A 26,616-nucleotide genomic window follows, 5' to 3' on the forward strand; every position below is an offset into this window, starting at 1 on the left:
CTATAGATAGACGTACGAGGGAAATTTTCGGGAGTCTTAGACGTTGAGAAGCAGAAAGGCGTCGATTTGGGCCGGAGCGTCTGCCCAGTGTGAGAAACCGAAGAGCAATCCTCGAGTATTAACCGAGGTGTCATCCCCTTCACGCCAGAGAGACGGGCAACGTTAGAATTCTTGATACGACAGAAAACAAGCAAGTCGTATTTCTGGGTGAATAAGTCTTAATCTGGTTGCCTGGTTCGACGGAAGGAGACGCATGTCAGTAAGCGCCATCTCCGTAATTTTCACACTGGATCAGATATATCTGTGAGCCAGCATCGGAATGAAATGACGTCAGACGAGCCATAGAGACGGAAGAAGTGGCAAAAGGTATTACATATTTATACCTAAATGTCAGATCGTGAGCATTAAGGGCTGTGTTGGTGCTACGAAGGGGCATGGGACGAACCACCACATCGGCCCCTAGGGGTTCCTAAATAGACTAGTTCGTGCCTGAGTGTCTTGTACCTCTCCATAACTGATGCCACACTTGTCCATACACTGGACGTCATGATATTCCCGACTCCAGCCATGGTTGCGATTCTTGATTTATAGATTGCATGGTATCGTAGAGAACACGCGGTGGGAACCATGCATATCTCTTTTGTCTTCCGTCCACTTCTCCTTTTCCTGTTCCTACTTCTCTCTCCTGAACCTAGTATTAATGGCTCTTCCCCTTTTCTATTTCTCTCCATTTTTATATTCCAGGGAAGCAGTCAAGGAGGGCCGCCGCAGTGTTGAAGGGTGGAACTGGGCGATGGCGGATAAGTGGCTCATCGTAGCCGAATCAAGCCAGAGATTTATGAATTATTTGCCGGTTGAGACGATAACGGAGTTGGACCAGGCTGTTGACTGGGTTATCCGGAACCTCCAAGAGATCGCCGACGTGGCGGTCCCGAGACGCACCGTTGGCCGAGGCGCTGGGGTCCCGTGGTGGTGCCCGCAGGTTAGCAAGGCTTGCGCTGAGACGAAGAGACGACGGCGGGACTACCTCCAGGCAAGGTCGCAGACCAACTGGGACGAATATACAAGAGCCGGCCAAAAACAACGGCTCGAAATCAGCGAAGCGCAGACGCGTAGCTGGCACGAGAAGCTCGAGGGGACGGCGAAGGATCACAAAAGCCTGTGGGCACTGCAGAGGTGGGCTAGGCTACGGAGCTGGGCCCCCCCTGAGGCCCACGGCTTGCCAGATCTCCGGAGGGACGCCGGCGACACGCTTACGGCACGTACACATGATGAGAAGGCAAAATTACTAGCTGAGAGGTTCTTCCCAGACCCGTATATAGATCTATCGGACCTCGATCGCGGCCTATTACAGACGAGACCAGAGCTGAACGTCCCTAGGGAGGTGACCACAATGGATATCGAGTCTATCATCAAAGGAACGGCTGCTCGGAAGGCTCCCGGCGACGACCTGATCCCCACTGGCCTGCTAAAGGCCTGCGGTGAACCCCTATGGGAGATCCTAGCGGATCTGGCAACAGCTAGCTTTAGGCTGGGGTACTACCCGGAGCGCTTCCGCTCAGCGAGGGTGGTTGTTATCCCTAAGCCTAATAAAACGACAGCCCAGAAGCAGACCCCTGGCGGCTGGCGCCCCATTGCCCTGCTTAGCACGGTAGGGAAGGTAATAGAGACGGCGATGAGCCAGCGTATCACCAAAGTAGCTGAGGCGGCCGGCCTACTACCAAACGGCCAAATGGGTAACCGCGCTGGGAGGTCCACCGAACTGGCAATACGTATAGTTGAGGACGTGGTCTATACGGCGTGGAGACGCGGGGGCATCGCCTCGCTGCTACAGCTAGACATCAAGGGGGCATTCGATACGGTCAATTACAGACGGCTGATTTCCATATTAGCCCGGAAAGGCTACCCGGAGTGGGTTCAGGAGTGGGTACGCAGCTTCGTGGAGGATAGGACGGTACGCCTCCGGTTCGATGGCAAGGAGTCAGAGCCAATCCCCCTACGAGCTGGCGTCCCCCAGGGGTCACCGCTATCCCCGATACTGTTTATATTATACATTTCAACGCTGTACGAGGAGCTAGCGGAGCAGCACTCACTACTTTTAGTAGTCGGGTTCGCGGACGACACGAACCTGCTAAGCGTCGGCACCGATCCAGACACGACCTGCCGCCGGTTGGAGAGCGCATGGGCTACGTGTCAGCGGTGGGCAGTGAGGCACGGGATGGAGTTCGCTCCTGACAAGAGTGAGCTAATGCACTTTACTAGGGCCCGAGAGCCCTTGCCGCAAAGTATTCGCCTTGGGGACGCCACAGTGTCGCCGGTAGTCTCAGCCAGGTTCCTAGGAGTCTGGTTCGACCGCAAACTGACGTGGCACGCCCATGTTGAGCGTGTTAAAACAAAAATGGCAACTCAAAAGCTAGCCCTGACAAAGCTAGTCAATATGTCGTGGGGCTGCGATCTTATACGGGCGAGGCTGTTATATACGGTGGTTATCCGTAGCGCGATTGCCTTCGGGGCGACTGCGTGGCATACTATAAGTGAGGAACCGGCAGGGCCAGCTAAGAGCCTGATGGGGATACAGAACGAGTGCCTCCGGGTAGTCTGTGGTGCCCACAAAGCGACGCCGGTTCGCCACCTGGAAGCAGAAGCAGCAATCCCGCCACTAGACCTCTATCTTAGTGCCCGGGCTGCTAAGTTTGAAGAACGGCTACGGCTTAGCGGGAAGAGAAATCTGCTTCGCAGCGCGAGCGCTAAAGCGTCACATATACTCCGGCAGGATAGGCCGGCGAAGAGGAAGCAGGCGTCGCAGCTACTCCGACCGGCAGGGTACACTATGGAGAAGGAGGCCCGGGGCTCCGAGTGGATGAGTGAGGAAAAGGAGGTCCCGGCTGCCCTCCTCGACCACTGGAGGAAGAGATGGCTCACCGGAGCAGAGCATCACGATCGCCAGCGACGCGCTATCGCTGAGGAACCGGAGGGCCCTTCGATGCAGATACCGAAATGGGGCAAGTATTTCGGCCTGAACCGACTGGAGGCGTCTACGCTGTGCCAGATCAGGACGGAAAAAATAGGACTAGCAGCCTTCTTATTCAAGACAGGGGCTTTTGGCGTGTACTCGCCGCTATGCCGCTGTGGCGATGCCCCTGAGACGGCAGAGCACGTAATCCTCTTTTGCGGGCTGTTGGAAGGACCGAGGGAACGAGTACGGGCCACCATCGCACCACGGCCACTATACTCTCGCAGAGACCTCGCAACGGCAACAGGAGAACCAGTAGTTAGTGGGACTATTGTAAGATGGCTGCTAGGGACGGGTCGGACAGCTTCAAGGCCCAGATAGCATCGATCTTCTCAGGGGGGACTTTGTTGGTAGGTTGAGAACCAACGTAGTATGGTAGTGAACACAACGCAGTCGCCAATAGGGCGAACCGACGACGCAGCGTATGTATTTAGTCCAGCCATTAGGGCACGGTTTGACATACGGGAGTACTAGTAGAGGTCCCGGGGGCTTCGAGCCTACGGCGTATTTAATAATAATAATAATAATATATTCCAGCTTTATAACACTGGGTTACGTCTCAATATACAGCCTGCAAAACAACGCGTATCGAGGGAAGGGTTGCGATTGGATCCTTGCCTAGATGATTTCCAAACCAGTCGCAACAAGTCATAGAATTAAGCCGACGATCGTTATGCTAAAATACGTAAAGGCTGTCTCGCAATGTGATGAGGTTTTGTGTAGAGGCCGTTGCAATGAAGCTGGTATGCCAGTTCTCAACGATCCAAATTTCTAACTTGGCCGGGAAAAGGCTGGAACCTGGCACTCAACGGAGACTAAATTCGCGGGCGCTTGATGATTGCTGGGAACGCGTCAGGGGAAAAATACATAATCAAAGACCCAAACTGATTGCGTTGGGAAAAAGTGGCGGCTGCTGCTGCTTGCTTGCAAACTTTGTTGTCGTCGAACATAGGTCACACGTGACTACGTGTTGGCGGGTCTTGGCGGTGTCCTGAGTCAGCAGCCCTTTTGGCTTGAAGACCACGCTATTTAGCGGTTTGCTTTTTCCCGCAGGCCGCTGTAATCGCTAGCCAGGTTGTTTGACAGGGTCCTGTGCTGTGGGTTATGGGATGGAATGGGACATCATCGTCAAATCAATGAACTCTTGCCGCGCAAGCGACAAAACCCTAGACATCCTCACAAGATGCCATCTTGTCCGTACCTTGAGGTATCGCTAGAATATTTCCAGTTTCACTGCATTCCGAATGAAGAGGAAATGAGGGCAGATAGCCATTCAATTGCGTGTTCTAGATCGACAGAAAGGAACCCTGGAACCCTGGGACGTGCTGCGGGACGCTGGGACCACGTGGTGGGATGGTAAACCCTCGGAAGCACTGCGCGAGACGACTTTTTGGGCTGTGAGCGCACCTTGCTTGGGTGCAAGTGGAGGCGTCGCGACTTGTTGACCGCGTAGACCGCAACGCACCTTCCAATTGCCCCCAGCAGGTGGGTGTTGCCAATCCAGGCTCCCGCACTTTGTACATCCCCATAAGCGGATCGCATTTGCCCTCTTCCAACCTCGTCTATTCAATGAACCCTGGGTACACGATAGCGACCATATCATGCTCAGTCGCGTCTCTACGAATACATCTCACTGTATCTATATGTGCCGGGGCTGCTGCATGTGTTGCATAATTGGCATCTGACTCGACTCCGCCAACGCGTGTCTCGCACACACAAAGGAAAACCCGCATTTAGCAGAGAGAGGAATCCTCGCATCAGGCTTTCCCGGAAAGAGCGACGCGAGACATTTTTGACCCATATTCCCATTTTCCTTGCCCTCATCAGACACGAACGCCATTAACCGGTCTCGCATCTTTGCAGACGACGCGACGGCTTCCTGCTTGAGCTCAAGCATTGCTCCTCAACCCAACCACCCCTCGGTCATGTCGTTCGTCGACGGTAACGCCTCGCAGGCAGCGACCGAAACCCCATCGCAAGAAACGGTTCCTCTTTCGCAGTCGCAGAAACCGTCCAGTAGCCAAAGCCAACGGCTCAATCACTCTAGCAATGACTCGCAAGACACGAATGCTACTAACGGACTCGATCGCGTCTTCACCCCACCAGCAAGTGACAGCGGGAGCAGCGCCGCCCATGCAAGTGGCACTGGAAATGGCTCCAGTCAAGAGTCGCAGCTCTTACAGCTGTCGCAAATCGCCGCTGCGCAGCAGAAGATGACCGACTCAACTGGGCCGTCAAGGAAGAGAATGGCGGATGGCATGGTAAAACACGCCAGGAACAGCTCGAGTATATCGCCTGTCCGTATGCCCGGTCACTCGAGGAACACAAGCACTGTTAGCGTCACTTCTACGACTGGAAGTCGTATTGGAGAGGTAATTTGGCCCATGGAACTACCACCAATTGTCTTGGGGACACAATTGGCTAATTACTATGCATCTGTAGCTCTCTGCTGAGCTGAAGACCAAGCTGTCATATGCGATGGTCAAAGTAAACCATGGTTGGCAGGGTCACTCGATTGACGAGGTCGAGTCCCTTGCTTCTCAAGCAGCTTCTCCTACGTCAAGTACCTCGACCCTGCACGGCCGACACGGAGCATCTGCAAGTCCGAGTATGCCCATGACTGGAGCACTTCAAGGGACTGCCAGTGCGGGTGTCAGTCCTATCACCCAACAGCCACCTCAGGGGCGTACCTACGAATCTTTTTGGCGAGAGGGCAACGGCGGCGTGCCTCATAAACCCGCCTCGCCTCCTGCTTCCCATGTACCTACATTAGCTCCACCAGCCGCGATACAACCCCGACAGCAAGGGCAACTCAACGCACGCCGCAACTCTAACCCTAGATATGCACCAGTGTACCTCTCAAATTCGCCTCACACGCCGGCCCAGCCGAGTCCTCTGCAGAGCACACCAGGAACAAGAACTGCGCGAACGCCAAACATGGATCCTATACTCTTCTCACCACATCAAAACGTCCGAGAACAAGAGGCTTTGGAAACTCTCATGTTCATGAGCAGTCCCAACAATTCGGGGAATCTGAAGCACAGTTTCCCGTCATCACAACCCAGAAATGGGATAAGTAGCCAGAGGACCGCGCTGCCGACGTCGAGACTGAACCCGAGTACAGAGGGGCGCAAAGCCTTGCCTGCCGGGCGGGGGCAGACTCAGGCATCACACAGCAAACGCGTGGGGTTCGAGAAGTCTCCCAGTACCATGGGTGATACGGAAGTAGATGATCCGTACGCCTCTCCACAAACCAGAGGCACGCCCCGCCGCAGAACAAACGGCAGCGGGCCGAGACCACCACTTTCTATGCCAGCGGGCTTGAGCGGTATGTCGCGAAGGAGATCCACCCTCCGGGACGATGATATAGATCGCATGCTCGACCGGGTGGCTGCAGATGACAGCTCAGATTCCGAAGGGGAGATCACTCTCCCACGCGATAGAAGGCGGGAGGGTTCCGGGTTTGTGGGGGCCGCGTAAACTCATTCATATGTCTGCTTTGCATTGCATATATATATCCCCCATATACTTCCTTCATGGGAGACACTGGCGCTGGTTGAACATGTCTTATGATCATGATGCATTATCATTCACACGTTCCGGATTTTGGGGTCATATTTCGGCGCTGGGAATTGAACGAATAGTCTGAGGCTATCTATGGCATCATGATGAGTTGGGTCTTGGGTTGTACGTAGCTGAAATCGAGTTTGGTACATTTGGTTGACTCATTCAGCAGGCCGTTCCGGTTGTTCCAATCATGCCGGTGTCATCGCGCTGAGCTTCTTCGAGGCTATGGTCACCCCAGGCGGTGCCTTTCAGCACAGGTAAGGCTGTCGTCTACCAGGGAGTGTGACTGCAGCAGATATCTCCGTGGTGAAGGATTGTTGACCCAGGCCTTGGAGAACCGAGTGTGGGATATCCACCCCTTTCGTACCGAGATTTGGTAAAGAAAGTACGACGACGATAATCCATCATGACCAAGCCACCATCAGTTCAATCAACTGGGTTGATGCTTGAAGAACGTCGTCTTGATCCCTCGGCCGGTCAAAAATGCCAACGGACAACGACTCCCCCACATGTTCATCCACACTCTCTGTCTGGCCAATGATCACGCAGACCGATGAAAGCCCCAAATGCTGCGGCTTGGCGACTACGGAACCTCCGAGCCACGCTAGCCCGGATCCCGTAATCGGATAGAACAAGTGAATGGACAAAGAACTTGGACAACGAGGCTTGGCTTGCCTCGCCACAGCCTTCAAGCCTCATGACCGCGACAACGAGATGCCACAAACCATTCCATGCTGGCATCAGGCTGACACTCTGGATTCGCCGCGCGTGATTTGCATATTCGCTCCTCATTTCACCCGCGGGTCTGACTCCGCCCCCCACCCCACATCCATTGTCAACCATACAGGTGTTGCGTAATGCTGCGGCCTTCTTGAGCTGCGGTAACCTTGACGTCGTGATGAACTCTACGGCATTCGGCACCGGTCAGATTTGGTTTGTAATGTACAAGCCAAGATGGTGGTTTTGTACTTAAGGGTTTCTTAGTCTCGCTTTCTCGATCGCGGACTTTGTCTTAATAATCTCATTCTTACAGTCGAAACTGCCGCTGATACCCTTCTCCCCGTTACATCACCACGTATTGCATCATCTGAAACAGCGCGAGCTTGATCTACTGTTGCGAACAACTCTATTTTGGTATCGCCGCCTCCCATCTCCTTGGTGGTTCTGTCAGCATCAATAAGTTTCACATAAGCGACATCATGTCTGCAGCAGAGTATTACGGATCGGGGCCCGGCTCACCCTACGCCCCTCCCGGACCTCCTGCACCCCACCATCACCGACCACCTCCATCTTCTCCGCGACACCATCATCACGGTCCTCCCGCACCCCGCCGTCACCACCACAACGTTCCACCCCCACCACCCGACAACGGCCTCCTAGTGCCCTATGCGCTGCATCGGCCAGGCTCCGCTCACTCCGATCGACCCCCGCGCTACGATGAACGCGGCTCGAGCCCGTACCCCCGACCCCACAGCGCAGATCCCTCCGCCAGCGGGCGTGAACGGGGTCGGGAAGAGCACGAGGAAGATGGGGAGCGTGGTCTAAGGGCGACGCTTCTGGGTGGAGGCGCGGGTGGGTTTGTAGGCCACAGGCTTGGGAAGGGAAAGGTTGGGACGATGCTGGGCGGTATGGTTGGCGCTGTTGCTGCGAATGCAGTAGAGCACAAACTCCAGGGCAAGCACGGACATGGGCACGGTCATCATCATTCACAGAGCCCATATGGACATCATGGCAACGGGCATCACTCTGGTGGCCTGTTAGGAGGCGCAAGCCGCTTGCTCGGTGGGGGAAATAGTCACGGTTCTCATAGCCACCACCACTCAGTCCCACATTACTACGGCCATCACGGTCATCACGGGCATCATGCGCACGGCCACCATAAGTACCACGGTGGTCCTCCTTCTGGCTGGTAAAAAAGTATCGAAGGGAATGGCAACTGTTCGGGTGCTTGGGTGTGTATGTTGGGTTTCTGGCGCCGTGGGAAAAACGCCAACACGTTATATCGTGTAATATATTCAACGGGTCTCACGAAATATGTCTAGCTTATGGCGCAGTAGTGCTGCTAAGCGGACAATGATGAAAATAACCTAATTACATTCTTGTTTCAATGAAGTGATCAGTAGATGGACACGATTATCTCGTGAGCCAGGTGGGATTAATCGCAGGGTACTTGTTGAGCTCATTAGTCTTATCGGGATATTTCACAGCTTGTGTGTATCCAGTATCTATTGCTTCAGATGCAATTATTATTATTAAGTCTTGATATTTTGAGTATGGAATATTGAGATGGGGACATTACTCGATGCGCCACGGGAGCTAGTATACTACGTGCTTCATTGGAATGCTCAAGGCTGTATGTAAGATCATTCAAATTGACATCGTCCCAGAACGAGCCCTAGACCGAAAATCTCCTATTTCGGATTGGGCTACGAGGGAAGCTGGAATTCCATTCATGAATGCAGATGCTTCATGCATCATGCATCATGTGGTATAGCCATAACTCATAACATCATTCAAGATATGAGATAGGTGATGTATGGTTAGCCTCAACATCAAGCGGCGATATCGTCAAACAGTACACGCAGCCAACACTTAATCTGTCTACAAGTAGTGGCGCAATAACCCAGGAGCGTAGTAAGGCAAAAGTAAGACGGAAGTGCAACATTCTCAAGCGCTGTACCCAGCACACAGGTGGTGTGCCTGGGGCACCCAACAGAACCTAATGTAATAATATTAGGTTGCAACATGCCGACTCTATATGTTCACCTGCATTAGAGTGCACTTGACAGAGCATATACCCTGTTTCTTTTCAAAACATGGAGCAGTTAATATTTCAGAGCAAACGGATAACAGCATATGTCGCGCAAATATTTGACTATACGGAAAATTTACATTTTGAAGCCCTTCGACATCTTGATAATGATGGCCAACGGCAAGTCTAGTTCCGTTCTATTTATGCATATTTCTACTTGTACTCTATTTTATTACCTTCCGATTTAAGTGGTACCGAGAGACCCGGTAACGTATATGCGACACGAACCTGTGTCAAACAACTGCAAGTGCAGCTCAGGCATGTTCTGGCCTGGGGGCCTGGGTGCTGGACAATCATAAGCCCGTCGTGCGCTCCTAGTGGTGAGGTTTGCGTCCATAGGCGCCGACCCTGTCAACAAACATTTAGCAGTGTCATCAAAACGAGGCACCAACCTCACCGCAGACAAGACTCACACCGTTCCATACCAATGTATCTTTCATACCAGCGTATTCGCTTGCAACTTTGATATTGGTTCCTCAATTTCCTCCACCATCAAGCCGAGACCATGACGCAAGATCTTCAGGGAGAGCCCCCCCACCCAAACTTGGCCATGTCTTCCCCGCGAACTGGCCGATGATTTTGTGTCTTGGATCCTTGGCCCGCATTGATCAACTGTATCCACCTCTGATAATAGGCCTCCTCCAACGTATCGTCAATGCAGCTAATATTAACAGCACATCTTGATACCCGACATATCTGCCCGACCGCAGGTTATCGTAAATATTCCTCATACCCCTTACGTTCATTAAAGTAAGTGATAATCAGACGTAGATGAATGTAATTGGACGCCGTCTGCAGGACCAGTCATCTCGATATCCTCCCTCGCAAACGAGGGATTCGACAACGCCGCGTGCACGTGCTGAACTTGGCTCAGATCGGTCCCAATGACTTTGGAACTAGGGTGTTCTTCCGCAAACTCCACGGCCCATATCCTCGTCCCCGTGCCGATGGCGAGCACGTGTTCCGGTTCCTCCACCGGGGCCATCTGAGGGGGTCCACGGTTAGCCGTTGAATTTCGCAGGTCAACGTCCCTATGCTCGGTTCGATTCCGGCCATCATGGAGCATATTTGAATACATTATCGCCGCCCAGGCCACGCACCAGGGTTCGTCAGCTCCGCTACGTCACATTTACTTTTTCAAGCACGCCGCAGGTGAATATGCGGGTAAAGTAGCCTGTTGAAGGGATTTCGGGGACGTGATGGATGACTCGGTTGTAGACGGTGAGGTCATGAACAAACGGTGAAAACCAATAGAAGCAAGAGTCTTGGGGAGGCCGAAGGGGCCATGCATTAAGGCACCGTTCTTGCGGCACAAATATCGAACTGATTGAATGCCATTGGCGGGGCAATATAAATGCCCGGTTTTTGGGAAGTGCCGCAAGCCCGAAGAGCCCCAAGGTTACAGCAATCAATGGTGTAACAGGCAAGGTGAAAACTCTCCAGTCCTCAAAGCTTTCTTCATGCACTCGCGTAGAAAGGGAATGCGGTGGCAGGTCGCTATCAGTCTTTAACACAATCATTTCCATGGCGCGCAAAGAGCAGGCACGACGCCAAGACCGCCACAGATTCCCACACCGACGTCACCGACGTTGGGTGGCGGGGGTTCACCAAAGTGCCGGACGGTATTAATCTCGGAGAATTCCAATGGAGCTGGATCGTGGGGGTTTCTCGTCCCAACAACTGGACGACCCCGTACATTTCCTTGTCGATTTTCATCGTGAAATCCGAAGTCATCATGTCGTCTCCAGTCCACCAAAACTCTTCCTTCTCTACCCCGCAATGGTGGAAGGAAGCCGTGGTATATCAGATTTACCCATCCTCGTTTCAGTCGCACTCGGGCGCAACCACGGGATGGGGCTCGATTCAGGGCATCGCTTCTCGGCTCGACTACCTCAAGTCGCTCGGAGTGGACGTAGTCTGGTCGTCGCCCATCTGCAAGTCGCCCCAAGCTGACATGGGCTACGACATTGCCGACTACAAGCAGATTTACCACAGGTACGGCACGCTGCAAGATGTAGATAATCTCATCGCTGAGCTGACCAAGCGCGGCATGAAGCTGATGATGGACTTGGTCGTCAACCACACCAGCAACGAGCACGCTTGGTTCTTGGAGAGCCGCAGCAGCAAGGACAGTCCCAAGCGAGACTGGTACATCTGGAAGAAGCCCAAGTCCGTCAGTGCTGATGGGGTGCCAGAACCGCCCAGTAACTGGGCGCAGATTCTGGGCGAGGCCAATTCAGCCTGGACGTACGATGAGAAGACGGGCGAATACTACCTCAGCCTCTTCACGCCCGAGCAGCCCGATCTGAATTGGGAGAACCCCGAGGTGCGCGCTGCTGTCTGGGACGTGATGCACTTCTGGCTCCAGCGCGGCGCGGCTGGTTTCAGGATGGACGTCATCAACCTGATCTCCAAGGTGCCAGGGTATCCAGATGCGGAGGTGGTCCTCGGCGCTGGATGCAAGTTCCAGCCGGCGTTCAAGTACTTCGTCAACGGGCCCAAGATGCACGACTACCTGCAAGAGATGCACCGGGAGGTGCTCAGCAAGTACGACACCATCACGGTGGGTGAGATGCCGGGCATCAGCGACGACGATGAAGTATTGAGAACTGTCGGCGCCAAGGCGGGCGAGCTTCGCATGATCTTCATCTTCGACCTGGTCGACATCGACAAGCCGCACGTGCGGATGGCGCTCAAGCCCTGGGACGTTAAGGAGATGAAGTCCATCATAAGCCGATGGCAGCGTGTCATGATCGAGAAGGACGGTTGGAACTCCGTCTTCATCGAGAATCACGACAACCCAAGATCCGTGTCGCGGTACGTCGATGATAGCGATGAGTGGCGACACATCGGGGCCAAGCTCATCGCGCTCATGCAGACGACTCTTGGAGGTACCCTGTTCATATACCAGGGCGAGGAGATCGGTCTTCGCAATATTTCGAAGTCGTGGGACATTGAGGAGTTCAAAGATATCGAAACCATCAACTACTGGGCGAAGGTCAACGACCTGTACGCCGATAACCCGGAGGAACTAGCTTACGGCCGCAAAATCATTGACATGAAGGCCCGAGACCATTCCAGGACACCCATGCATTGGAACGCCGAAGAGAATGCAGGCTTCTGTGATGCTGGGGCGAAGCCGTGGATGCGAATCATGGATGACTACAAGACCGTCAACGTCGACGCCCAGATGAAGGCTGATTTAGGTGACGACCTTTCGGTCTGGCAGTTTTGGCAGCGCGGCTTGAAGGACAGAAAGGAGCACGCCGACGTGTTCGTGTACGGCGACTTTGAGGAATTGTCCGTCGAACATCCCAACGTGTTCGCCTACGTAAGAACGAGCATCAAGGGCGAGAAGTGGTTGGTCGTGCTCAATTACTCAGGCCAGGAGCTCGAGTGGTTGATGCCTGACAACCTCAGCGTGCAGTTTTGGGCGTGCAGCAATTATGTCAAGGGTCGGGCGGAGAAGCCATTGAAGAAGACTATTCCCTTGAAGCCTTGGGAGGGTATATTGGGTCGGTGTGTCTAGAATGTTTTGGGGAGGCGCTCATCGGGGGTTTGGGGATAGAAACTCGCAGAGGTCGGCTTGGAGCGGTTGCGGCTGCATTAGATCGGCATCGCTAGATGGCTGGCATCTACACAACGGGGCATAGACTATCGGAGGTTGTAGGAACAAAGTGTAATTTAGACTACTTCAGTAGAATAACCACTAAGTTCAGAAATTTTACGCTTACTATAGAATTGGTGACATGAGGTCATGGTAAGGTAAGGTACACCTGAGATATTTTGGTACCCTTTTCTTGACTGCAACAGTACCATGCGAGCAAAAAAAATCTTGTAATGATAAATAGTGGACTTGGATGTTATTCTCGGATTGTACCCGTAGCCGCTGCAGTGACCGGCCATAGAGGTGTTGAATGTGTCGAGTACGACGATGCCAAGTTCGCCAAAGCCGATTCCTTCGGTTATGATAAGCTCAGCAAGCCCCAAAGTCGCCCTACGACTGAGATCAGCGACGTCAAATTCTGGCTTGTGACTGGCGATGTCAAGCCTCCACTCAAGGAGATCAAATACGAGGCTCCGTCACAGTCCTGGGGCGTTGGATCGCCGGTCTACTTCTTGTTGATTCGCGAAGGGGACCTCAAAAGGTGCAAGAAGGACTTCCAATGAGTGTAGTAGGGCTATCAATTTCATCAGTAATAAGATTCTCCGACTTCAGTGGTTAGATGAGTTTTGCACCGATGAAGCCGACTCGGAAAAGTGGCAGTCACTTTTGATGCTTATGCAGAGGCAGTGGATTTACCGATGATGGGTCAGGAGATTGCTTTGACCAAAAATGCCGTCATATTCTATGGCCCAGACGAAATCAGCTGGTGGGTCCTCTCTGTTGCGGTTGAACTGTTTGTGAAGGTCGAGATAGCAACACATCGCCTCTTAGAAATTATTAAGGACCCTTTGAATTTGTCTCGGCACTCGGTGCGAGTATGCTTATTCAGGCCACAGGTATGATTTCGGATACTACAAATCTGACAGAAGCTCAGATGACACGAAGATCGAAAATAAAGCAACGGGATCAAACAAATACAGAAGCCCCGCGAAAACGAGACCACCCAGGCGTTCGTGTATGTTAAATGGTATTGAAGTTGGAAGCTTTGGCGCGAGCCACTTGGAAGATGAGAGCAAAAGCTACAGATGAAGTGTCCACAGATAAGGAGGACTGTGGCGCAGGAGATAAGATGGAAAAATGGCTAGAAAGGAGCAGGAACAAGTCGAGGGAGATCAAAGGCGCCTTCTCCGAACAGAATATGCAGTGGAATAGCAAGTAAGGAAGTCTAGCCCGGCGACCTTGTATGTATCTTGTACAACCGCAATATGCGTGTGATCCCAAGAAAAGGGGAGAAATAATCTTGGCAACTCGGAGATGAAAAACAGGCTGACGAATTCGAAGCAGCCGAAGAGTATCCCGGCATCTCACGGCAATTGGGGCAGCCGTCCAAAGAATGAAAAACAAACAGGCCAGTATCCCCCAAGCCGCAACCAGGACAAAAGGGCAATTAGTTGTGAAAACCCCCTCACGGACATGCCAAGAAATCGACGAAGCCGAACACGGTTCAACAGAATCATCTGTGGAGGAAGACTAAGAAGCAGGATCAATAGTACGAATTTATGGTGAGTGCTACATCAATGGCACGATGGATGGGTTGGCAATCCGGAGAAAGAGCAGAAGCGACGACAAAGTGGCGGATAAGTGGTCGAAAATAACGATATAGCGGTCGAATAGCTTAGCTAATATATAAGTTTCGAGAGCAGCGCCGGCGAGGCTAACGATAACCTCATTCCTCATTTCTTGCTATTTATAGCAAACACCTTAGTTCCCAGTCAACCCAACCCAAAGTGGATAGCCGGTTGATCAACCCAACGGTTATTTTGCTTACTAATTTGATCGTCAACCTAACGGAAGGGGATGGTGAGCTTGGTTAGGTTGCGTCAAGGCTTGGGTACTTAAAACGGCGGTTATACTAGTAGCTAATAGGGCTAAGATGTTCCGGCCCTTGCTTATAGTCACTAGCACACTAAATAGCGTATTAGCGAAATAGTGATACTATTTAGGACTCTAGTATTGTGAAGGTCAACCCTCGCACTCACTACAACCAGGTGACTTACAGCTGGAACACCTGCCATGGCAGTGCCAGATGGGAAGCCAATCATAACCCTTGTAGGAGCCCCGCCAAGCGTGGACGACTTAGTCGCGCTCCCTCAAACCTAAGTTTGTGATCTTCTTTCCTTCGCTCCTTAGAGTAGAATCTTCGTCGATAGCACCTAATCGAGGTCTACCAATGCGATGCAACCCAGGTCGTGACAAGTATTAGGGAAGCACTTGAGCGCTAGAGGACCGCCGAGATAGCAGCGAAAGTTTCCACGGCTAGCAGGAGCCTCTAGTATGTGCAAACTATTAAAATTAGGGAGCCCTTACCCTTAGCAACCCCTTGGCATTAGAGTTATCGACCAAGTCTCCAAATTGATATTGCCTAGCAACCAAAATCTGGAGAATGGTGGGTCGGGTTGTTTGGTTGACTTCAACCCTTGGCAACCAGGTTGAAGTGGGTTGTCTCGAGGCTTGGCCACAGCCAAAGAGGAGACGCCACCAATCTCTACCCAGGTTCGAACGAAGAACTGGTATTAGCACATGATGTGAATTACACATCGAGAACATTTGAAGAAGAAAAGTCTCAGGAACAACTCAAAACTGTGGCTGAAATAGAGGCGGAGATTGAAGAGAAGGCGTGGGTTGAGTGGAGGTCGAAGAAGCTTGGAGGCTGTCTTTTTGATGTCGCTTTTCAGCTCCGGTGAGGAGTGCATGATCGGGCGTCGTACGTGGTACATTTGTTTTTGGCACGGGGTTATCCTTACTGTTAGCGGGTATCCTCATAATAGCAATCTCACGGAAGTGTATACTTGTGATAAGCCTCCTAAAGCCGATCAAGTTAGAGGCTAAAAGCTAACACATCGTAAAGGGAGTTCCGAGTGCGCTTGGAGAGATGGGGCAGAGCCGCTGTGCTATTACTTGACAAACCAGTAGTGGCTACTCTATTGAGACGTCACAAGGACGTCATTATTGGAGTTGACGGCACCGGGGCTTGAAGGTAAACTCTACACGATATTCACGAAACAAATGTTGAATTGCATCGTTCTCAGAATTGATGTAAGGCGTCTGACACTTTGATTCCTCTCCAAACATGGACCGTGAGGGTTAACGCTGGTGAACGCATTTCTACCCAAGATTCTATCCCTTCTACGCAATCCAGAACCAAATCTTCTCCCACACATTCTTCGCGACCGGTATCTCATCCATTGCCTCCAGCTCGTCCATTTCCTTCACACCCGTAGTCACATCAATATCCTCCAGCCTCCTCGCCAACGGAGTACGGTGGAAAGCCTTGTGGCCCAGGTACAAGGCCAAGAAAATAGGAATAGTGATGTACGCAGCTAAAAAGTCGGAGACGCTCCACTGCGAAGGAAAGAAGACCTGGAAACCGTTTGTGAGTGTCAGAAGACTGATGAGGAACAGCACGACGTAAGTCGCGTAGGGCTGAAGCGGTGTCCGGAATGGGAGACTCGGCAGCAGTCCTCGGGAGTCCATGGCGGATCGGAATCGCAGATAAGTGGTCAACACTACGATCCAGGCGATAAATCCACTGATTGTGGAAATATTTGAGAACCAGGCGAAGACAACAGCGCCGTTGTTGCTAACGTTGAGGTAGGACAACAGTCCAATCGCCCAGGTGATGAGAACGGCACGGTAGGGAACTCCGTTCTTGGTTGTGTGGGCGAACCATGGGGGTGCCTGGCCGGACAGCGACATGCTGTACAGAACGCGAGACCCGGAGTACAGGAATGCATTGCCAGCTGACCAGGCGGAAGTCAAGATGGCGAAGTTGATGACATGGTTCAATCCGCCGATACCGGCATGTTGAATGGCAATGACCCAAGGACTGGCAGATGCATCGCTCGTCTCCGACAACAGTTGCGGGTTGGTGCTCGGAACAATGCATCCAAGCACCAGACTCGACAGACCGTAGAAAATCGCAAGACGCCACACGAACCGCCGCGCGGCCTTGGGGATGTTACGGCGGGGGGCAACGGTCTCGCCTGCGGCGAGGGCGATGAGTTCGGGGCTGGTGATGAACGCGAAACCAGCCCGCACAAAGGCCGTCCAGTATGCAAGAAAGCGACCCGTCGCCCCTGTAGTCATGTACTCATTGAAAGCCCCCGGGTTATTCCAATACCGGAAACCCAACGCCTCATGCTGTGGTCCTCCGCCGGCCATGAGCACGATGCCCAGGATAATGAGGCCGGCAATGGTGATGAGCTTGATGCTGGCAAACCAGAATTCAGCCTCTCCAAAGACCTCGACAGCGATGATGTTGAGAATCAGAATGACAACAAGAATAATCGTGATCCACGCGGCCACCGGCACTGGAGTCTCCCAGTAATCCAGCAGGATCCCCCCGGCTGTCGCCTCAGCCGCAACCAAAATAGCGTAGGCGTACCAGTAATTCCACCCCGACGCGAAGGCTAAAGACGGATCGAGGAAGCGATGCACGAAGTAGGGGATGGAAATTCCCTTCAGGGGCAGGTACGTCGCCATCTCTCCCAGGTCATTCATCACGACCCAGACAACAGCCATCATACTCAGATAACCCAGCCACAGCGGTGCAGGGCCCACGAGGGCGAGAATGGCCCCTGAGCCAACGAATAAACCGGTGCCAATGCTGTGGTGTTTGTCAGTTGGATCTCGCTGATTTTTGGGATGACATGAGAGAAACCCACGCGCCACCCAGTGCCATGAATTGAATATGACGACTCTTCAACCCTCGTTGCAGCTGGTCGTGTTCGTCCAAGAGGGTGCTTGCCCCGAAGCCCGTTGAACGGGCCGCTGCAAGGGGGGTTTGCCCACCCATCTCGGCATCGCCGTACTCCTTGTCCCCCATCCTAATTGACAACGTCGGGACGCAAAAACAAGTTGCGATGAACACTACTACTTTGCCGTACGAAGCCCAGCAATTCGATCCCTGGCGAGCCGTGGGGAGCGTGCCAGCGTTTCTTGAGAGGCGTCGTTTCGTGGATAAAAGGTCTCGAATAAAGCTTCAGCGTTTCATATTGTTGATGGGAACTCTACAAGCTGGCCGTCGTTGTTTCTCCAGATTTGAAATTTCGCAAATGCAGAGGAAGTTTAGCATTACTTGTAGAACCCAATTCTCACCCATCCCACTCAATTCCTTGCCCGCATGACTAAAAGGGTGCTCACGACCTTAAAACTCTACCTCACCCCTCGGCCAGTATCGGGCTTGCTAGCGGATCCAGCCTGCCGGTGGATGCCCACAGTCAATAAATTGCCGCTGGTTATTATTCGTTCGGCGGGACCGGCTGGATATGGTAGTGAGGGGAGCCAAGAGGCTAGGGCAGGTCCTGTTATAACATTACGTCACAACTCGCTTCTGCGACGTGAGAAACAACCGCTGTTGGGTTTGTTGAGCTATGCTTGGTATGCAATCGATAGCAACAGAGTAGATATGAGTATCAAACTCTAGATACCACGAAACCTTATGCCCTCATGTTCCTCATCTACGTAACGTTCTCTTACCGACTCTGGGTATCAACACCAGATATGAAGCACTCAAGGGTATGTTTGTGGGGTCAAGAATGTGATTCCAGGGTTGGCGTATGAATTTCAGGTCTACCTGCATTGCATGCTCCCGTTGACACATTCCTTAGCTACGGGAACCATAGCGGAGTGCTACTATATTCATCTGAATTCCTACAGATATTGACTATTATTACCACTAATACCAACGATAGTTCACGGTTATTGGCCACAAATTACAAGAGGACAGGATCTTGATAACGATGTGGCCCCACAGGGGGGGCACGCGGCATGGCGTGGCCGACCCTGCAAGAACTAGAGGAGTAGAGGAGCCTGGGAACTAGAGTTCCCCCAGACCTTTGCATAACCAACTGTCGCGTTGATATATCGGTACGCCCAAAAAGGCTCATGTCGAGGGCCTATGTCGGTGAAGATGAGTCGCAGAAATATTCATCTGCATATCTCGCTTGGCGTCGGGAAAGTGATCTCGACTACGATTCAAGTGGATGAAGCTGCAGAGCTCAAGCCCCAGCCTTGGAGTTTTGGCATGGTCAATTGGCAGTTGCCCTACGAACTTATTTCTTGTCAGTCAAAGGGTCTAAATTTGGCCAACAATCAGACATCTAATCCAGGAGTTCCTGTCATGGACACTGAGTCTGCACCTTGTGTCTTTGTTCTAGCTTTGATAGGTCCCTCCTCGGCCCTACGCGCTCCCTTTCCCATATTCCTTCGAACGTAGGCCCGAGTTGCATTTCGTACGATTCATCCCGTAAAAACTTCCCCTGGCCGCCTATGCAAGTGGAACTCCTGATAAGCATCAGCTGACTTCCATGTCTGTGACTGCTTCCGTGGTTGCATGTCCGTCTCGCACCCAACGTATCATACAAAAGGAACGGTATCAGGTACTGCATTAGATAATGCATGCGTGTTGGATTTACAACACTGTCTAATAGCCCAGTACCATATTGCTGGGACACGAATTCACTGAGCTGGCCCACAGGGCATCCATCAGTGGCCAGTGCTAGTCCAACTCAGTCCGCAGAACTCCCTCTATGGTCCGCCCATGCCTAAGGACCTCAACGTAGAGGATGCGGAAAATGGAACGTCCAACAAGTGTGTGGGATTCGATGAGCCTTCAAAGCAACTGTCTTTACACAATACCGACCTGGTTGTGTGCATTCTCCATTGAATAGTTCAATGTAAGAACGAATAGCACACGCAAAGCCACAGCTGACAAATACTGCCAATGGGCAACCCGAGCCTCTGGCTGCCCTTGACCTTCGCCGCTACACCAAATGTGTTATTTGAAGAAGCACTATAGTTGGCCAAGACATGTGCTCGTATGCTACCGATTCCAAGACTTGGGCTAGACACTGTCGACGTCTTCAGCAACTTCTACGATATCTGCAACTTCGGTTTCCACAGGCCCAGCGTAATACCTGACTCGAAACTGCATTCCATCACAATTACTGTCCTAGAAGTCACAGTCAGTCACTCAATTAGGTAATCGAAAGCATCCTCCTCTCTATACTATGGTTCCCCCATCAGCACCTTCCTCAAGGTAATCTAGAGGCGAACATAATTTATGAGGGTTGCTGTCAAGCCAAAAGAGTGTGGTCCATATATCATGCTTATAGTCCTTGTGCGTATGCGGTTCCAACTCCTGCCCTTATTCCGAACTATAATGCCCGGATTCCTCGTGTTTAACGAAATACCAAGACTTCTATAATGTTATATGGCCCGCAGGCCCCCACGGGCTGGCTCCCTACTGGTACTATGCGCTCGGCGCTCTCACAACGTCCGACGTGAACGACTGAAGAAGTCAAGTTCTTGGAGAAGGCTTTCCTTTCGAGACAGAGGAGTGGAGCATTTGATTTGATTTGATTTGTCAATGAGTTGTCTTCTTTACTTGAGATATCAATGCTTTTAGCGCTGAATTACATGTCGAGAACGCAGCTGGACGTCCACTCACAGAGCCCGAGGCTAGCGATGAATTGGGAAACGATAGATCTGGAACTGAGATATATTCGAACTGGCTCGTCGTTCAAAGGAAGCATATGTACGACGGCTTCAACTATGTGCAAAATGGGCGGGTTCTGTCCCCTTCCCAACAACTGTTATGCCACTGCCAAAGTGGCAACCTGCCGGATGTCCCGACTGCTAGCACCAACGGTAATGTTGAAATCACCGCTGGGAACAACCCAATTCTGCAGACTCGAGTCCCAGTAACTCAAATCCTTCCGTCTGAGGGTGAAGGTCGCAGTACCAGAGGCACCAGCAGCCAATGGCAGCTTCTCGAAGCCACGAAGCTGCTTGGGCGGCGCAGAAGCCGATGCTGGGTATCCAACGTAGAGCTGCGCGACCTCGGAACCAGTCACTGCGCCTGAGTTGGTAATGGTGCAAGTCACGTTGGCGATGGTTTCGAAAAGATCAGCTCGGCCGCCGGGAACCACGTCGCCTGTCGCGGGGCCGGAGGTAGGGGCCCCAGTGACTTTGATCCCGGCGTAGGTGAAGTTCGTGTAAGCTGTCATTCATTGTCAGCTTAGATCACTGAAGAAAATGGATAGATGGCGCAGCTTCACTTACACAATCCAAACCCAAACTCATACCGCGGCGCAATACTCGCCCGGTCAAAATGCTTGTAATCAATAAACAGCCCCTCACTAAAACTATCCGACCCCGCAACAGTTGCCGTCCCATAATCCGCTGCCGTCTTCGCAATCGTATACGGCAACTTTCCACTGGGAGCCGTGCTCCCATACAGCACATCGACGAGCGCGTTCCCGCTCTCCTGGGAAGGGAGACCAGCCCAAACGATGGCCTTGACCTGTGGTAAAGCGAGGATGGTCTCTAGAATGATGGGACCAACCGTATGCACGACGACGATGACGTTTTCGTTTGCCTGGGCGGCGGCTTGCACCAGGGCGTTGCCTCCGTGCCAGGGGTCCAGATTGTTGCGGTCGCCAGCGTTGCCCTCGACGGTGATGTAGCCCTCGCCGCTGTCGGCCGTGATGAAGACGATGGCCATGTCGGCACCGCTTGCGGCTGAGGCGACACCGCTGGTGCTGTCTGTCGTGGAGGTGCTGATGGTGGTGCCGTCGGATGTGGCTCTGGTTCTGATGGCGTCGGCGGGGGCGACGAAGTAGGGGTATGATGCCGTTCCCTGTGATGGTCAGTAAAGAGTTTAGACATTTTTGAGGGGCAACAGAGAAAAATGGCTGTCCTAACCGATCCCCATCCCATACCAAGAGCACCGGTGTTGCACCCCTGATCGCTGCATGCATTCATCCCCTGAGGGTTCACAACGGCCGCTGAACCTATCAGTGCCAGTTTGGCTGGCTTCTTGAACGGAAGAATTCCCCCATCATTCTTCAGGAGCACAATACCGTCTCTCCCAACAGCCCGCACATTCGTCTTATGTGTCCCCTGCACATTTGCATTGAGGTTGATGGACGGAAAGCCTGTGTCCTGCCCCGTCAAATACCACGCAGCCAAGATCCGTCGCACCATATCGTCCACCCGCGACTGCTGCACCTGCCCACTACTAACCGCACTCGACAGTGCCGACCCCCACAGCACAGTCCCTCCATTATAATCCGAACCCGGCATCGTCATATCCAACCCAGCATTTGCACTCGCTGCCGTCGAATGCTGTGCATTCCAATCCGTCATAACATACCCCTGAAATCCCAACTCCTTCTTTAGCAGCTGGTTCAGAATCCTGTCATTCTCACACGCCCATGTAGAATTCAACTTGTTATACGAACACATGACCGACGCAGCTCCCGCCTGCACCGCATCCGCAAACGTCCACAGGTACAACTCGTGCATGGTCCGGTCATCTATGTTGCTGCTTATCGTGTCGCGCTCCCGCTCCTGCTCGTTTCCGATGTAGTGTTTCGCCGAGGCCTGCACACCCGCTCCCTGCATCCCCGATATGGTCTCTGCCATGGCGATACCAGCCAGGTACGGGTCGACGCCGAAGCCTTCCCAATTGCGCCCGCCGGTGGGAATTTTACCCAGGGGCCCCGAAACGGGGCCGAGGAGCACGTGCACGCCTGTGCCTTTGGCTTCTTCGCCCATGAACTTGCCGCGCTCGTTCATGAGGGCCCGGTCCCAGGTTGAGGCGACTTGAATGCCAGGTGTGAAGGCCGTGACGCTTTTGCCGTAGCGGATCCCTAGGGGGCCATCTTGTAGGCAGAGCTGGGGGTACCCGATGGTGCTGATGGCGGGGGTGTTGCCCACACACGGGCCCTTATTCCAACCGACGCCAGTGACAATCTGGACCTTCTGGGCTGAGGACAATTTTGCGAGTGCCGCGTTGGCCTTGGTGTACGCAGAGGCCCAGTCTGTCGTTTGGCCGACGGCTAGCGAAGCGCCTGCAAGTGCTGTGAGAACTTCAACTCGCATCTTGGTCGGCGGGATTCTAAGAAAGACAGCAAGGGTTGGGCTCTAACGGGCTCTTTCAGCTTATTACTTGTCACACGATGGGTGCCCTCGCCCGTCTTATAGTTATCTACCAGCCGTCTATTTTCTTATTTGGGGTATCTACATGATAAATGACAGCTCCAAAGCATCCGGCAGATCAGCGCATCACGAAATGGCCTGAATGGCAATTCACGGAGCTGCAAGCCACGACCCAGCCATATAATTTGCCGGTTTCCGTACCTGGAACAGATTGTCCGCCGTGTCCTCCCCTTGGCTTCCGGCATGACTTCGGCATTGGGTCTGCAATCCTATTAACAGTGCATCTGACATGCTTCTTATGACGGAGCCAAGAAATAAGAAGCATGTTCGACGGCCGGCCCGCATAGCCTCTAGGCTGGTTGTAGATTAATTGCAGGGTTGATTCAACAAGGGCACGGGCAGCTGCAACATGGTCATAGGTCAGATGGGGCACCCCGCTTTCCGGTTTGGGGCATTGGGGTAACTGGTTCCGTTTCCTTCCAGATTTACAGACTGAGAAAGTGAACGTTTCATGATCGTCTCCTGAATGTTCCTTTGGACGAGCTTGGCGTAATGTAGTCGCAAACTATGTTGGCTCGTGTATGTCGTGTTTGTCTGGAGCGCCAGACTCCGAATATTGGATGGCATTCAATGTGCTGGCACCATCGCTCAAAAACTTGGCCTTGGTTCTGAGGGTGCTTCCTCGCTGACTATCAACTGTAACTCTACTCATTGCCTACTTTACAAATATTCCATACTCTTGAGGCTACTCTGAGCCCAAAATTGAGCTCAAATTTTTCATCGTCTTATGTCGAGGAAATAACATAATTGTTCAAATGCCAAAATATGAGGACCGATAATCAATTATCTACTGGAAAGCCCTGTCACTCAGTGCCTTCAGGGCGACATGAAGAAATAACCATAACTGGACATAGATGCATCGAATGTTTGTGAATGCTTGAGTGTGAAGGGGGATCATTATGGCTTCAAACATGGTGTTCAAAATTCGTATTACATAGTCAAAATGAAGCCCCGAGAACGATGATGGGCATGCGATCAGTTGCTATGCCAACGCCACCGGTTCACTGGCGTATGTCCAAATAGCCTATTGGGATATGGAGTCTTCCCGTATATAGCTTATGCTCTCAATAGTTGGCAACAGACCGGATTTTGCTGCCTTCTACAAATTTTCAAGACATGAGTTTGAAGGATGACCCCTTTCTCAGATCGGGCTGCTAAGCCGCGGAACATGCATGCAGGAATGCAAAGTCGCAACCTCGTGTCATGCATGCACAAATTTTAAAAATAATATTAAATACGCCGTAGGTGTTAACCCTCGGTACCTCTACAAGTACTCCCTTAAGGGGCTATAGATGATATAGCGGGCCCTTAAGCCGCGTCGGGCGGTTATACAGGTAAACTTGTAGCCAAACGACTACTAAACCTCCTGTCCCTCCCTAAGTCTGTGCTACAACCCCTGCCTGAACTACCGATAAGTGTGGTAATGTGGCACTTAAATGCGTCCTCAGGGGTGGGATGCTACTGATGTGCAGAAGATGCTCGACTATTTTTTGTCGCGACAAGTCGTAGTATCTGCTAATTGGGGTTCTCGTCGAGCGTATACACCTCAACCATACGCTCAAGTGGATAGACCGTAACGTGGTCTAGACGCTCGCAAGAATCGCGGCGAGAGGGGGTCCGATAAGGGGTCGGATTAACGATTCGAATTCTGGACCGGCTGTCGAGTTATATTCCGCCGACGTAGTGCTTGACGGTCGACTGGCTAGGATGCTCGTAATCCTAAACTGCACCAATCTCCCTATTATCGCTAGGTAGGCGAAGTCAACAAGGTGGGCAGCGCGCCGTAAGGGTTGACTAAACCCCCTTGTGTGTCAGCTGCGGGATTCGAACCCGCGACTCGTCACCGACCCAAGTGGGTGAGGCTCAAATCGGGACTTATCTACCAGCGAAGTGACCAACTACACCAGCCGACATCCAAGAACCGTAAGAGGGAGGCACAAATTTTAACTCAAACAAGTTTATAACTTCATAGGGGATTTCTTAGTGTGCTACCCAAATCTAGGTTTATACATCCACCAAGTGTTGCAGAGATTTCATTCGTATTGTCGAGTATTCAATGGCTGGCCCGTCGCGTGGTCCATAGACATGTGCTCCATGCTCCCCCCTCCCCCCCTCCGCTCAGACCGCCTCCTTACACTAGCCCACTTTGACTGCCTTCGCTCTGGTCCCACCACTCCGTCAACCCAAATGACGGAGAGAAACACGCTCTCCAAAGCTGCGATGGACAAGCACGCGAGACCAGAGAGCTCGAGCGTCGCGTTCATGCGCGTCAACGCAAAGAACGAGCGTTGACACGGGCAGTAGCTGAGCCGGCCGTCCCCGCACTCAAGCCTATTTAGGTAGATGCCATTATATCCAGAGCCAGAAGACTGGACACAGTTGGTTCTCATACGTACGCTCCGCGAAGAAAGTCCCAAAATGGGCACGCTGTGTCGAATATACGTGTGAACGAATAACTTCCGAAGCAAGAGTCAGGACGAAGATGGTGCGCTGAGTAGACGAGAGAACGCCGACGTTTTGGATCCCATCTAGAAGCGAGAGCGTTCAGAAGTAGACGCAGAGGTGCTCAGACGTGGAAATGAGCACACGTCGAATGTAATCGCAACTCCAGGAATGAATATTATGTATAGCCTCGCGTCAAATATAAATATGAGAAGAACCGCATTATTAGTGATCGCTGGCACAGTGATCATTCATGTCAGTACCAACTTATCACACCCGAGCCTCCGGATAATGCCAAGCCCGAGGATTAGTATATATGATCGCACCAAAGGCAGAAGAAGAGGACGCACAACCCAAACCTATCCCCGTTCCCCAGGGAAGATTCGAAAATATAGCGACGGCAAAGGACAGCCGGCCGCCCGATCGCAAGTTCGGAATCAACCATCCAAAGGAGCTCTTCATGTATATTATGCTTTCCATAATCGGCCTGACATATCTTCGCACGGATAAGCGCGGGACGCCTGGATCAATGCCGATGGCTATGTCAAAGACCTCGGACCTTTGGCGTAATGGGTAACGAAGAGCGGTCTGTCTCAATCAGTGCTGCGCTACCTTCCATTAAATACCAGACTGTCATTCGTGTAAGAGGCCAGGACGTCCTGATATGAGTGGCGAATGGCAATAGGGCACGGAATCAGTCAGCATGCCAACCATGTAATTCACACATGGATATAATAATCGGGATGATCCCGCGACGGCATCAGAATGAGACTTTATCCCATGGCACTAAGGGAAACTTGAAGGCTGGGCATTTAGGTACCGTGGACACCAGAATGTAACAGAAGGATTGAAGGAACTCGGGCTGAGGGTTTGGCTGGTCAGGAAACCTGAACCTCAGCAATGTTTAAGGAGACCATTACCTTCGTCATTTGTGCGTTATTATCCTTTACCCCTGATAAAGCGCCAGAGATTTCTAATCATTGCGAGGGCTTTGGAGCCTAGGCTTTCCGTACATGATATAGTTGTAAATAGAACGTATCAAAACTGATATATATGACGCCTTGTACTGTCCTTCTTCGACGTATTTATGAACCATGTAGAATTTGGATC

At 52.2% G+C, this 26,616-nt stretch overlaps 7 protein-coding genes and 1 non-coding gene across 8 annotated transcripts; 4 read left to right on the top strand and 4 right to left on the bottom strand.

Annotated features, from left to right (window-relative positions):
* Window positions 1-5,067: 5,067 nt before the first annotated feature.
* BCR38DRAFT_303745 (uncharacterized protein) lies at window positions 5,068-6,469 on the top strand (the record flags this gene model as incomplete). The annotated part of the gene is made up of 2 exons (XM_040854587.1): window positions 5,068-5,385; window positions 5,456-6,469. Coding segments are annotated over 2 exons (1,332 nt in total), but the record flags the coding sequence as incomplete, so codon positions are not given.
* Window positions 6,470-7,779: 1,310 nt separating this feature from the next.
* BCR38DRAFT_488663 (uncharacterized protein) lies at window positions 7,780-8,493 on the top strand (the record flags this gene model as incomplete). The annotated part of the gene is made up of 1 exon (XM_040864303.1): window positions 7,780-8,493. One exon carries the CDS (start codon window positions 7,780-7,782, stop codon window positions 8,491-8,493), a length of 714 nt encoding a protein of 237 aa, XP_040712219.1.
* Window positions 8,494-10,137: 1,644 nt separating this feature from the next.
* Window positions 10,138-10,458, bottom strand: BCR38DRAFT_488664 (uncharacterized protein; the record flags this gene model as incomplete). Its single annotated transcript, XM_040864304.1, has 1 exon — window positions 10,138-10,458. The coding sequence occupies one exon, from the start codon at window positions 10,456-10,458 to the stop codon at window positions 10,138-10,140; it is 321 nt and encodes a 106-aa protein (XP_040712220.1).
* Window positions 10,459-11,127: 669 nt separating this feature from the next.
* BCR38DRAFT_488665 (glycoside hydrolase superfamily) lies at window positions 11,128-13,562 on the top strand (the record flags this gene model as incomplete). The annotated part of the gene is made up of 2 exons (XM_040864305.1): window positions 11,128-12,911; window positions 13,301-13,562. The coding sequence occupies 2 exons, from the start codon at window positions 11,128-11,130 to the stop codon at window positions 13,560-13,562; spliced, it is 2,046 nt and encodes a 681-aa protein (XP_040712221.1).
* BCR38DRAFT_445128 (uncharacterized protein) lies at window positions 13,248-14,047 on the top strand. Its single transcript, XM_040860987.1, has one exon. The coding sequence runs from the start codon at window positions 13,698-13,700 to the stop codon at window positions 13,899-13,901; it is 204 nt and encodes a 67-aa protein (XP_040712222.1). The 5' UTR covers window positions 13,248-13,697; the 3' UTR covers window positions 13,902-14,047.
* Window positions 14,048-16,185: 2,138 nt separating this feature from the next.
* BCR38DRAFT_350843 (amino acid permease/ SLC12A domain-containing protein) lies at window positions 16,186-17,854 on the bottom strand (the record flags this gene model as incomplete). Its single annotated transcript, XM_040856603.1, has 2 exons — window positions 16,186-17,665; window positions 17,724-17,854. 2 exons carry the CDS (start codon window positions 17,852-17,854, stop codon window positions 16,186-16,188), a joined length of 1,611 nt encoding a protein of 536 aa, XP_040712223.1.
* Window positions 17,855-20,654: 2,800 nt separating this feature from the next.
* On the bottom strand, window positions 20,655-22,947 carry BCR38DRAFT_350866 (beta-glucosidase 1; the record flags this gene model as incomplete). Its single annotated transcript, XM_040856607.1, has 3 exons — window positions 20,655-21,061; window positions 21,124-21,700; window positions 21,766-22,947. 3 exons carry the CDS (start codon window positions 22,945-22,947, stop codon window positions 20,655-20,657), a joined length of 2,166 nt encoding a protein of 721 aa, XP_040712224.1.
* A 1,926-nt stretch (window positions 22,948-24,873) lies between these two features.
* BCR38DRAFT_t295 lies at window positions 24,874-24,976 on the bottom strand. The gene has a single exon. It is a non-coding gene; the product is annotated as a tRNA-Thr (tRNA).
* Between the last annotated feature and the right edge of the window lie 1,640 nt (window positions 24,977-26,616).

The sequence above is a fragment of the Pseudomassariella vexata genome, assembly GCF_002105095.1.
Source record: "Pseudomassariella vexata strain CBS 129021 chromosome Unknown BCR38scaffold_13, whole genome shotgun sequence".
Taxonomy (NCBI): domain Eukaryota; kingdom Fungi; phylum Ascomycota; class Sordariomycetes; order Amphisphaeriales; family Pseudomassariaceae; genus Pseudomassariella; species Pseudomassariella vexata.

Coding starts and splice junctions, on each gene's coding strand:
- BCR38DRAFT_445128 (XM_040860987.1), top strand. CDS start 13,698: ATGATGGGTCAGGAGATTGCTTTGACCAAAAATGCCGTCATATTCTAT.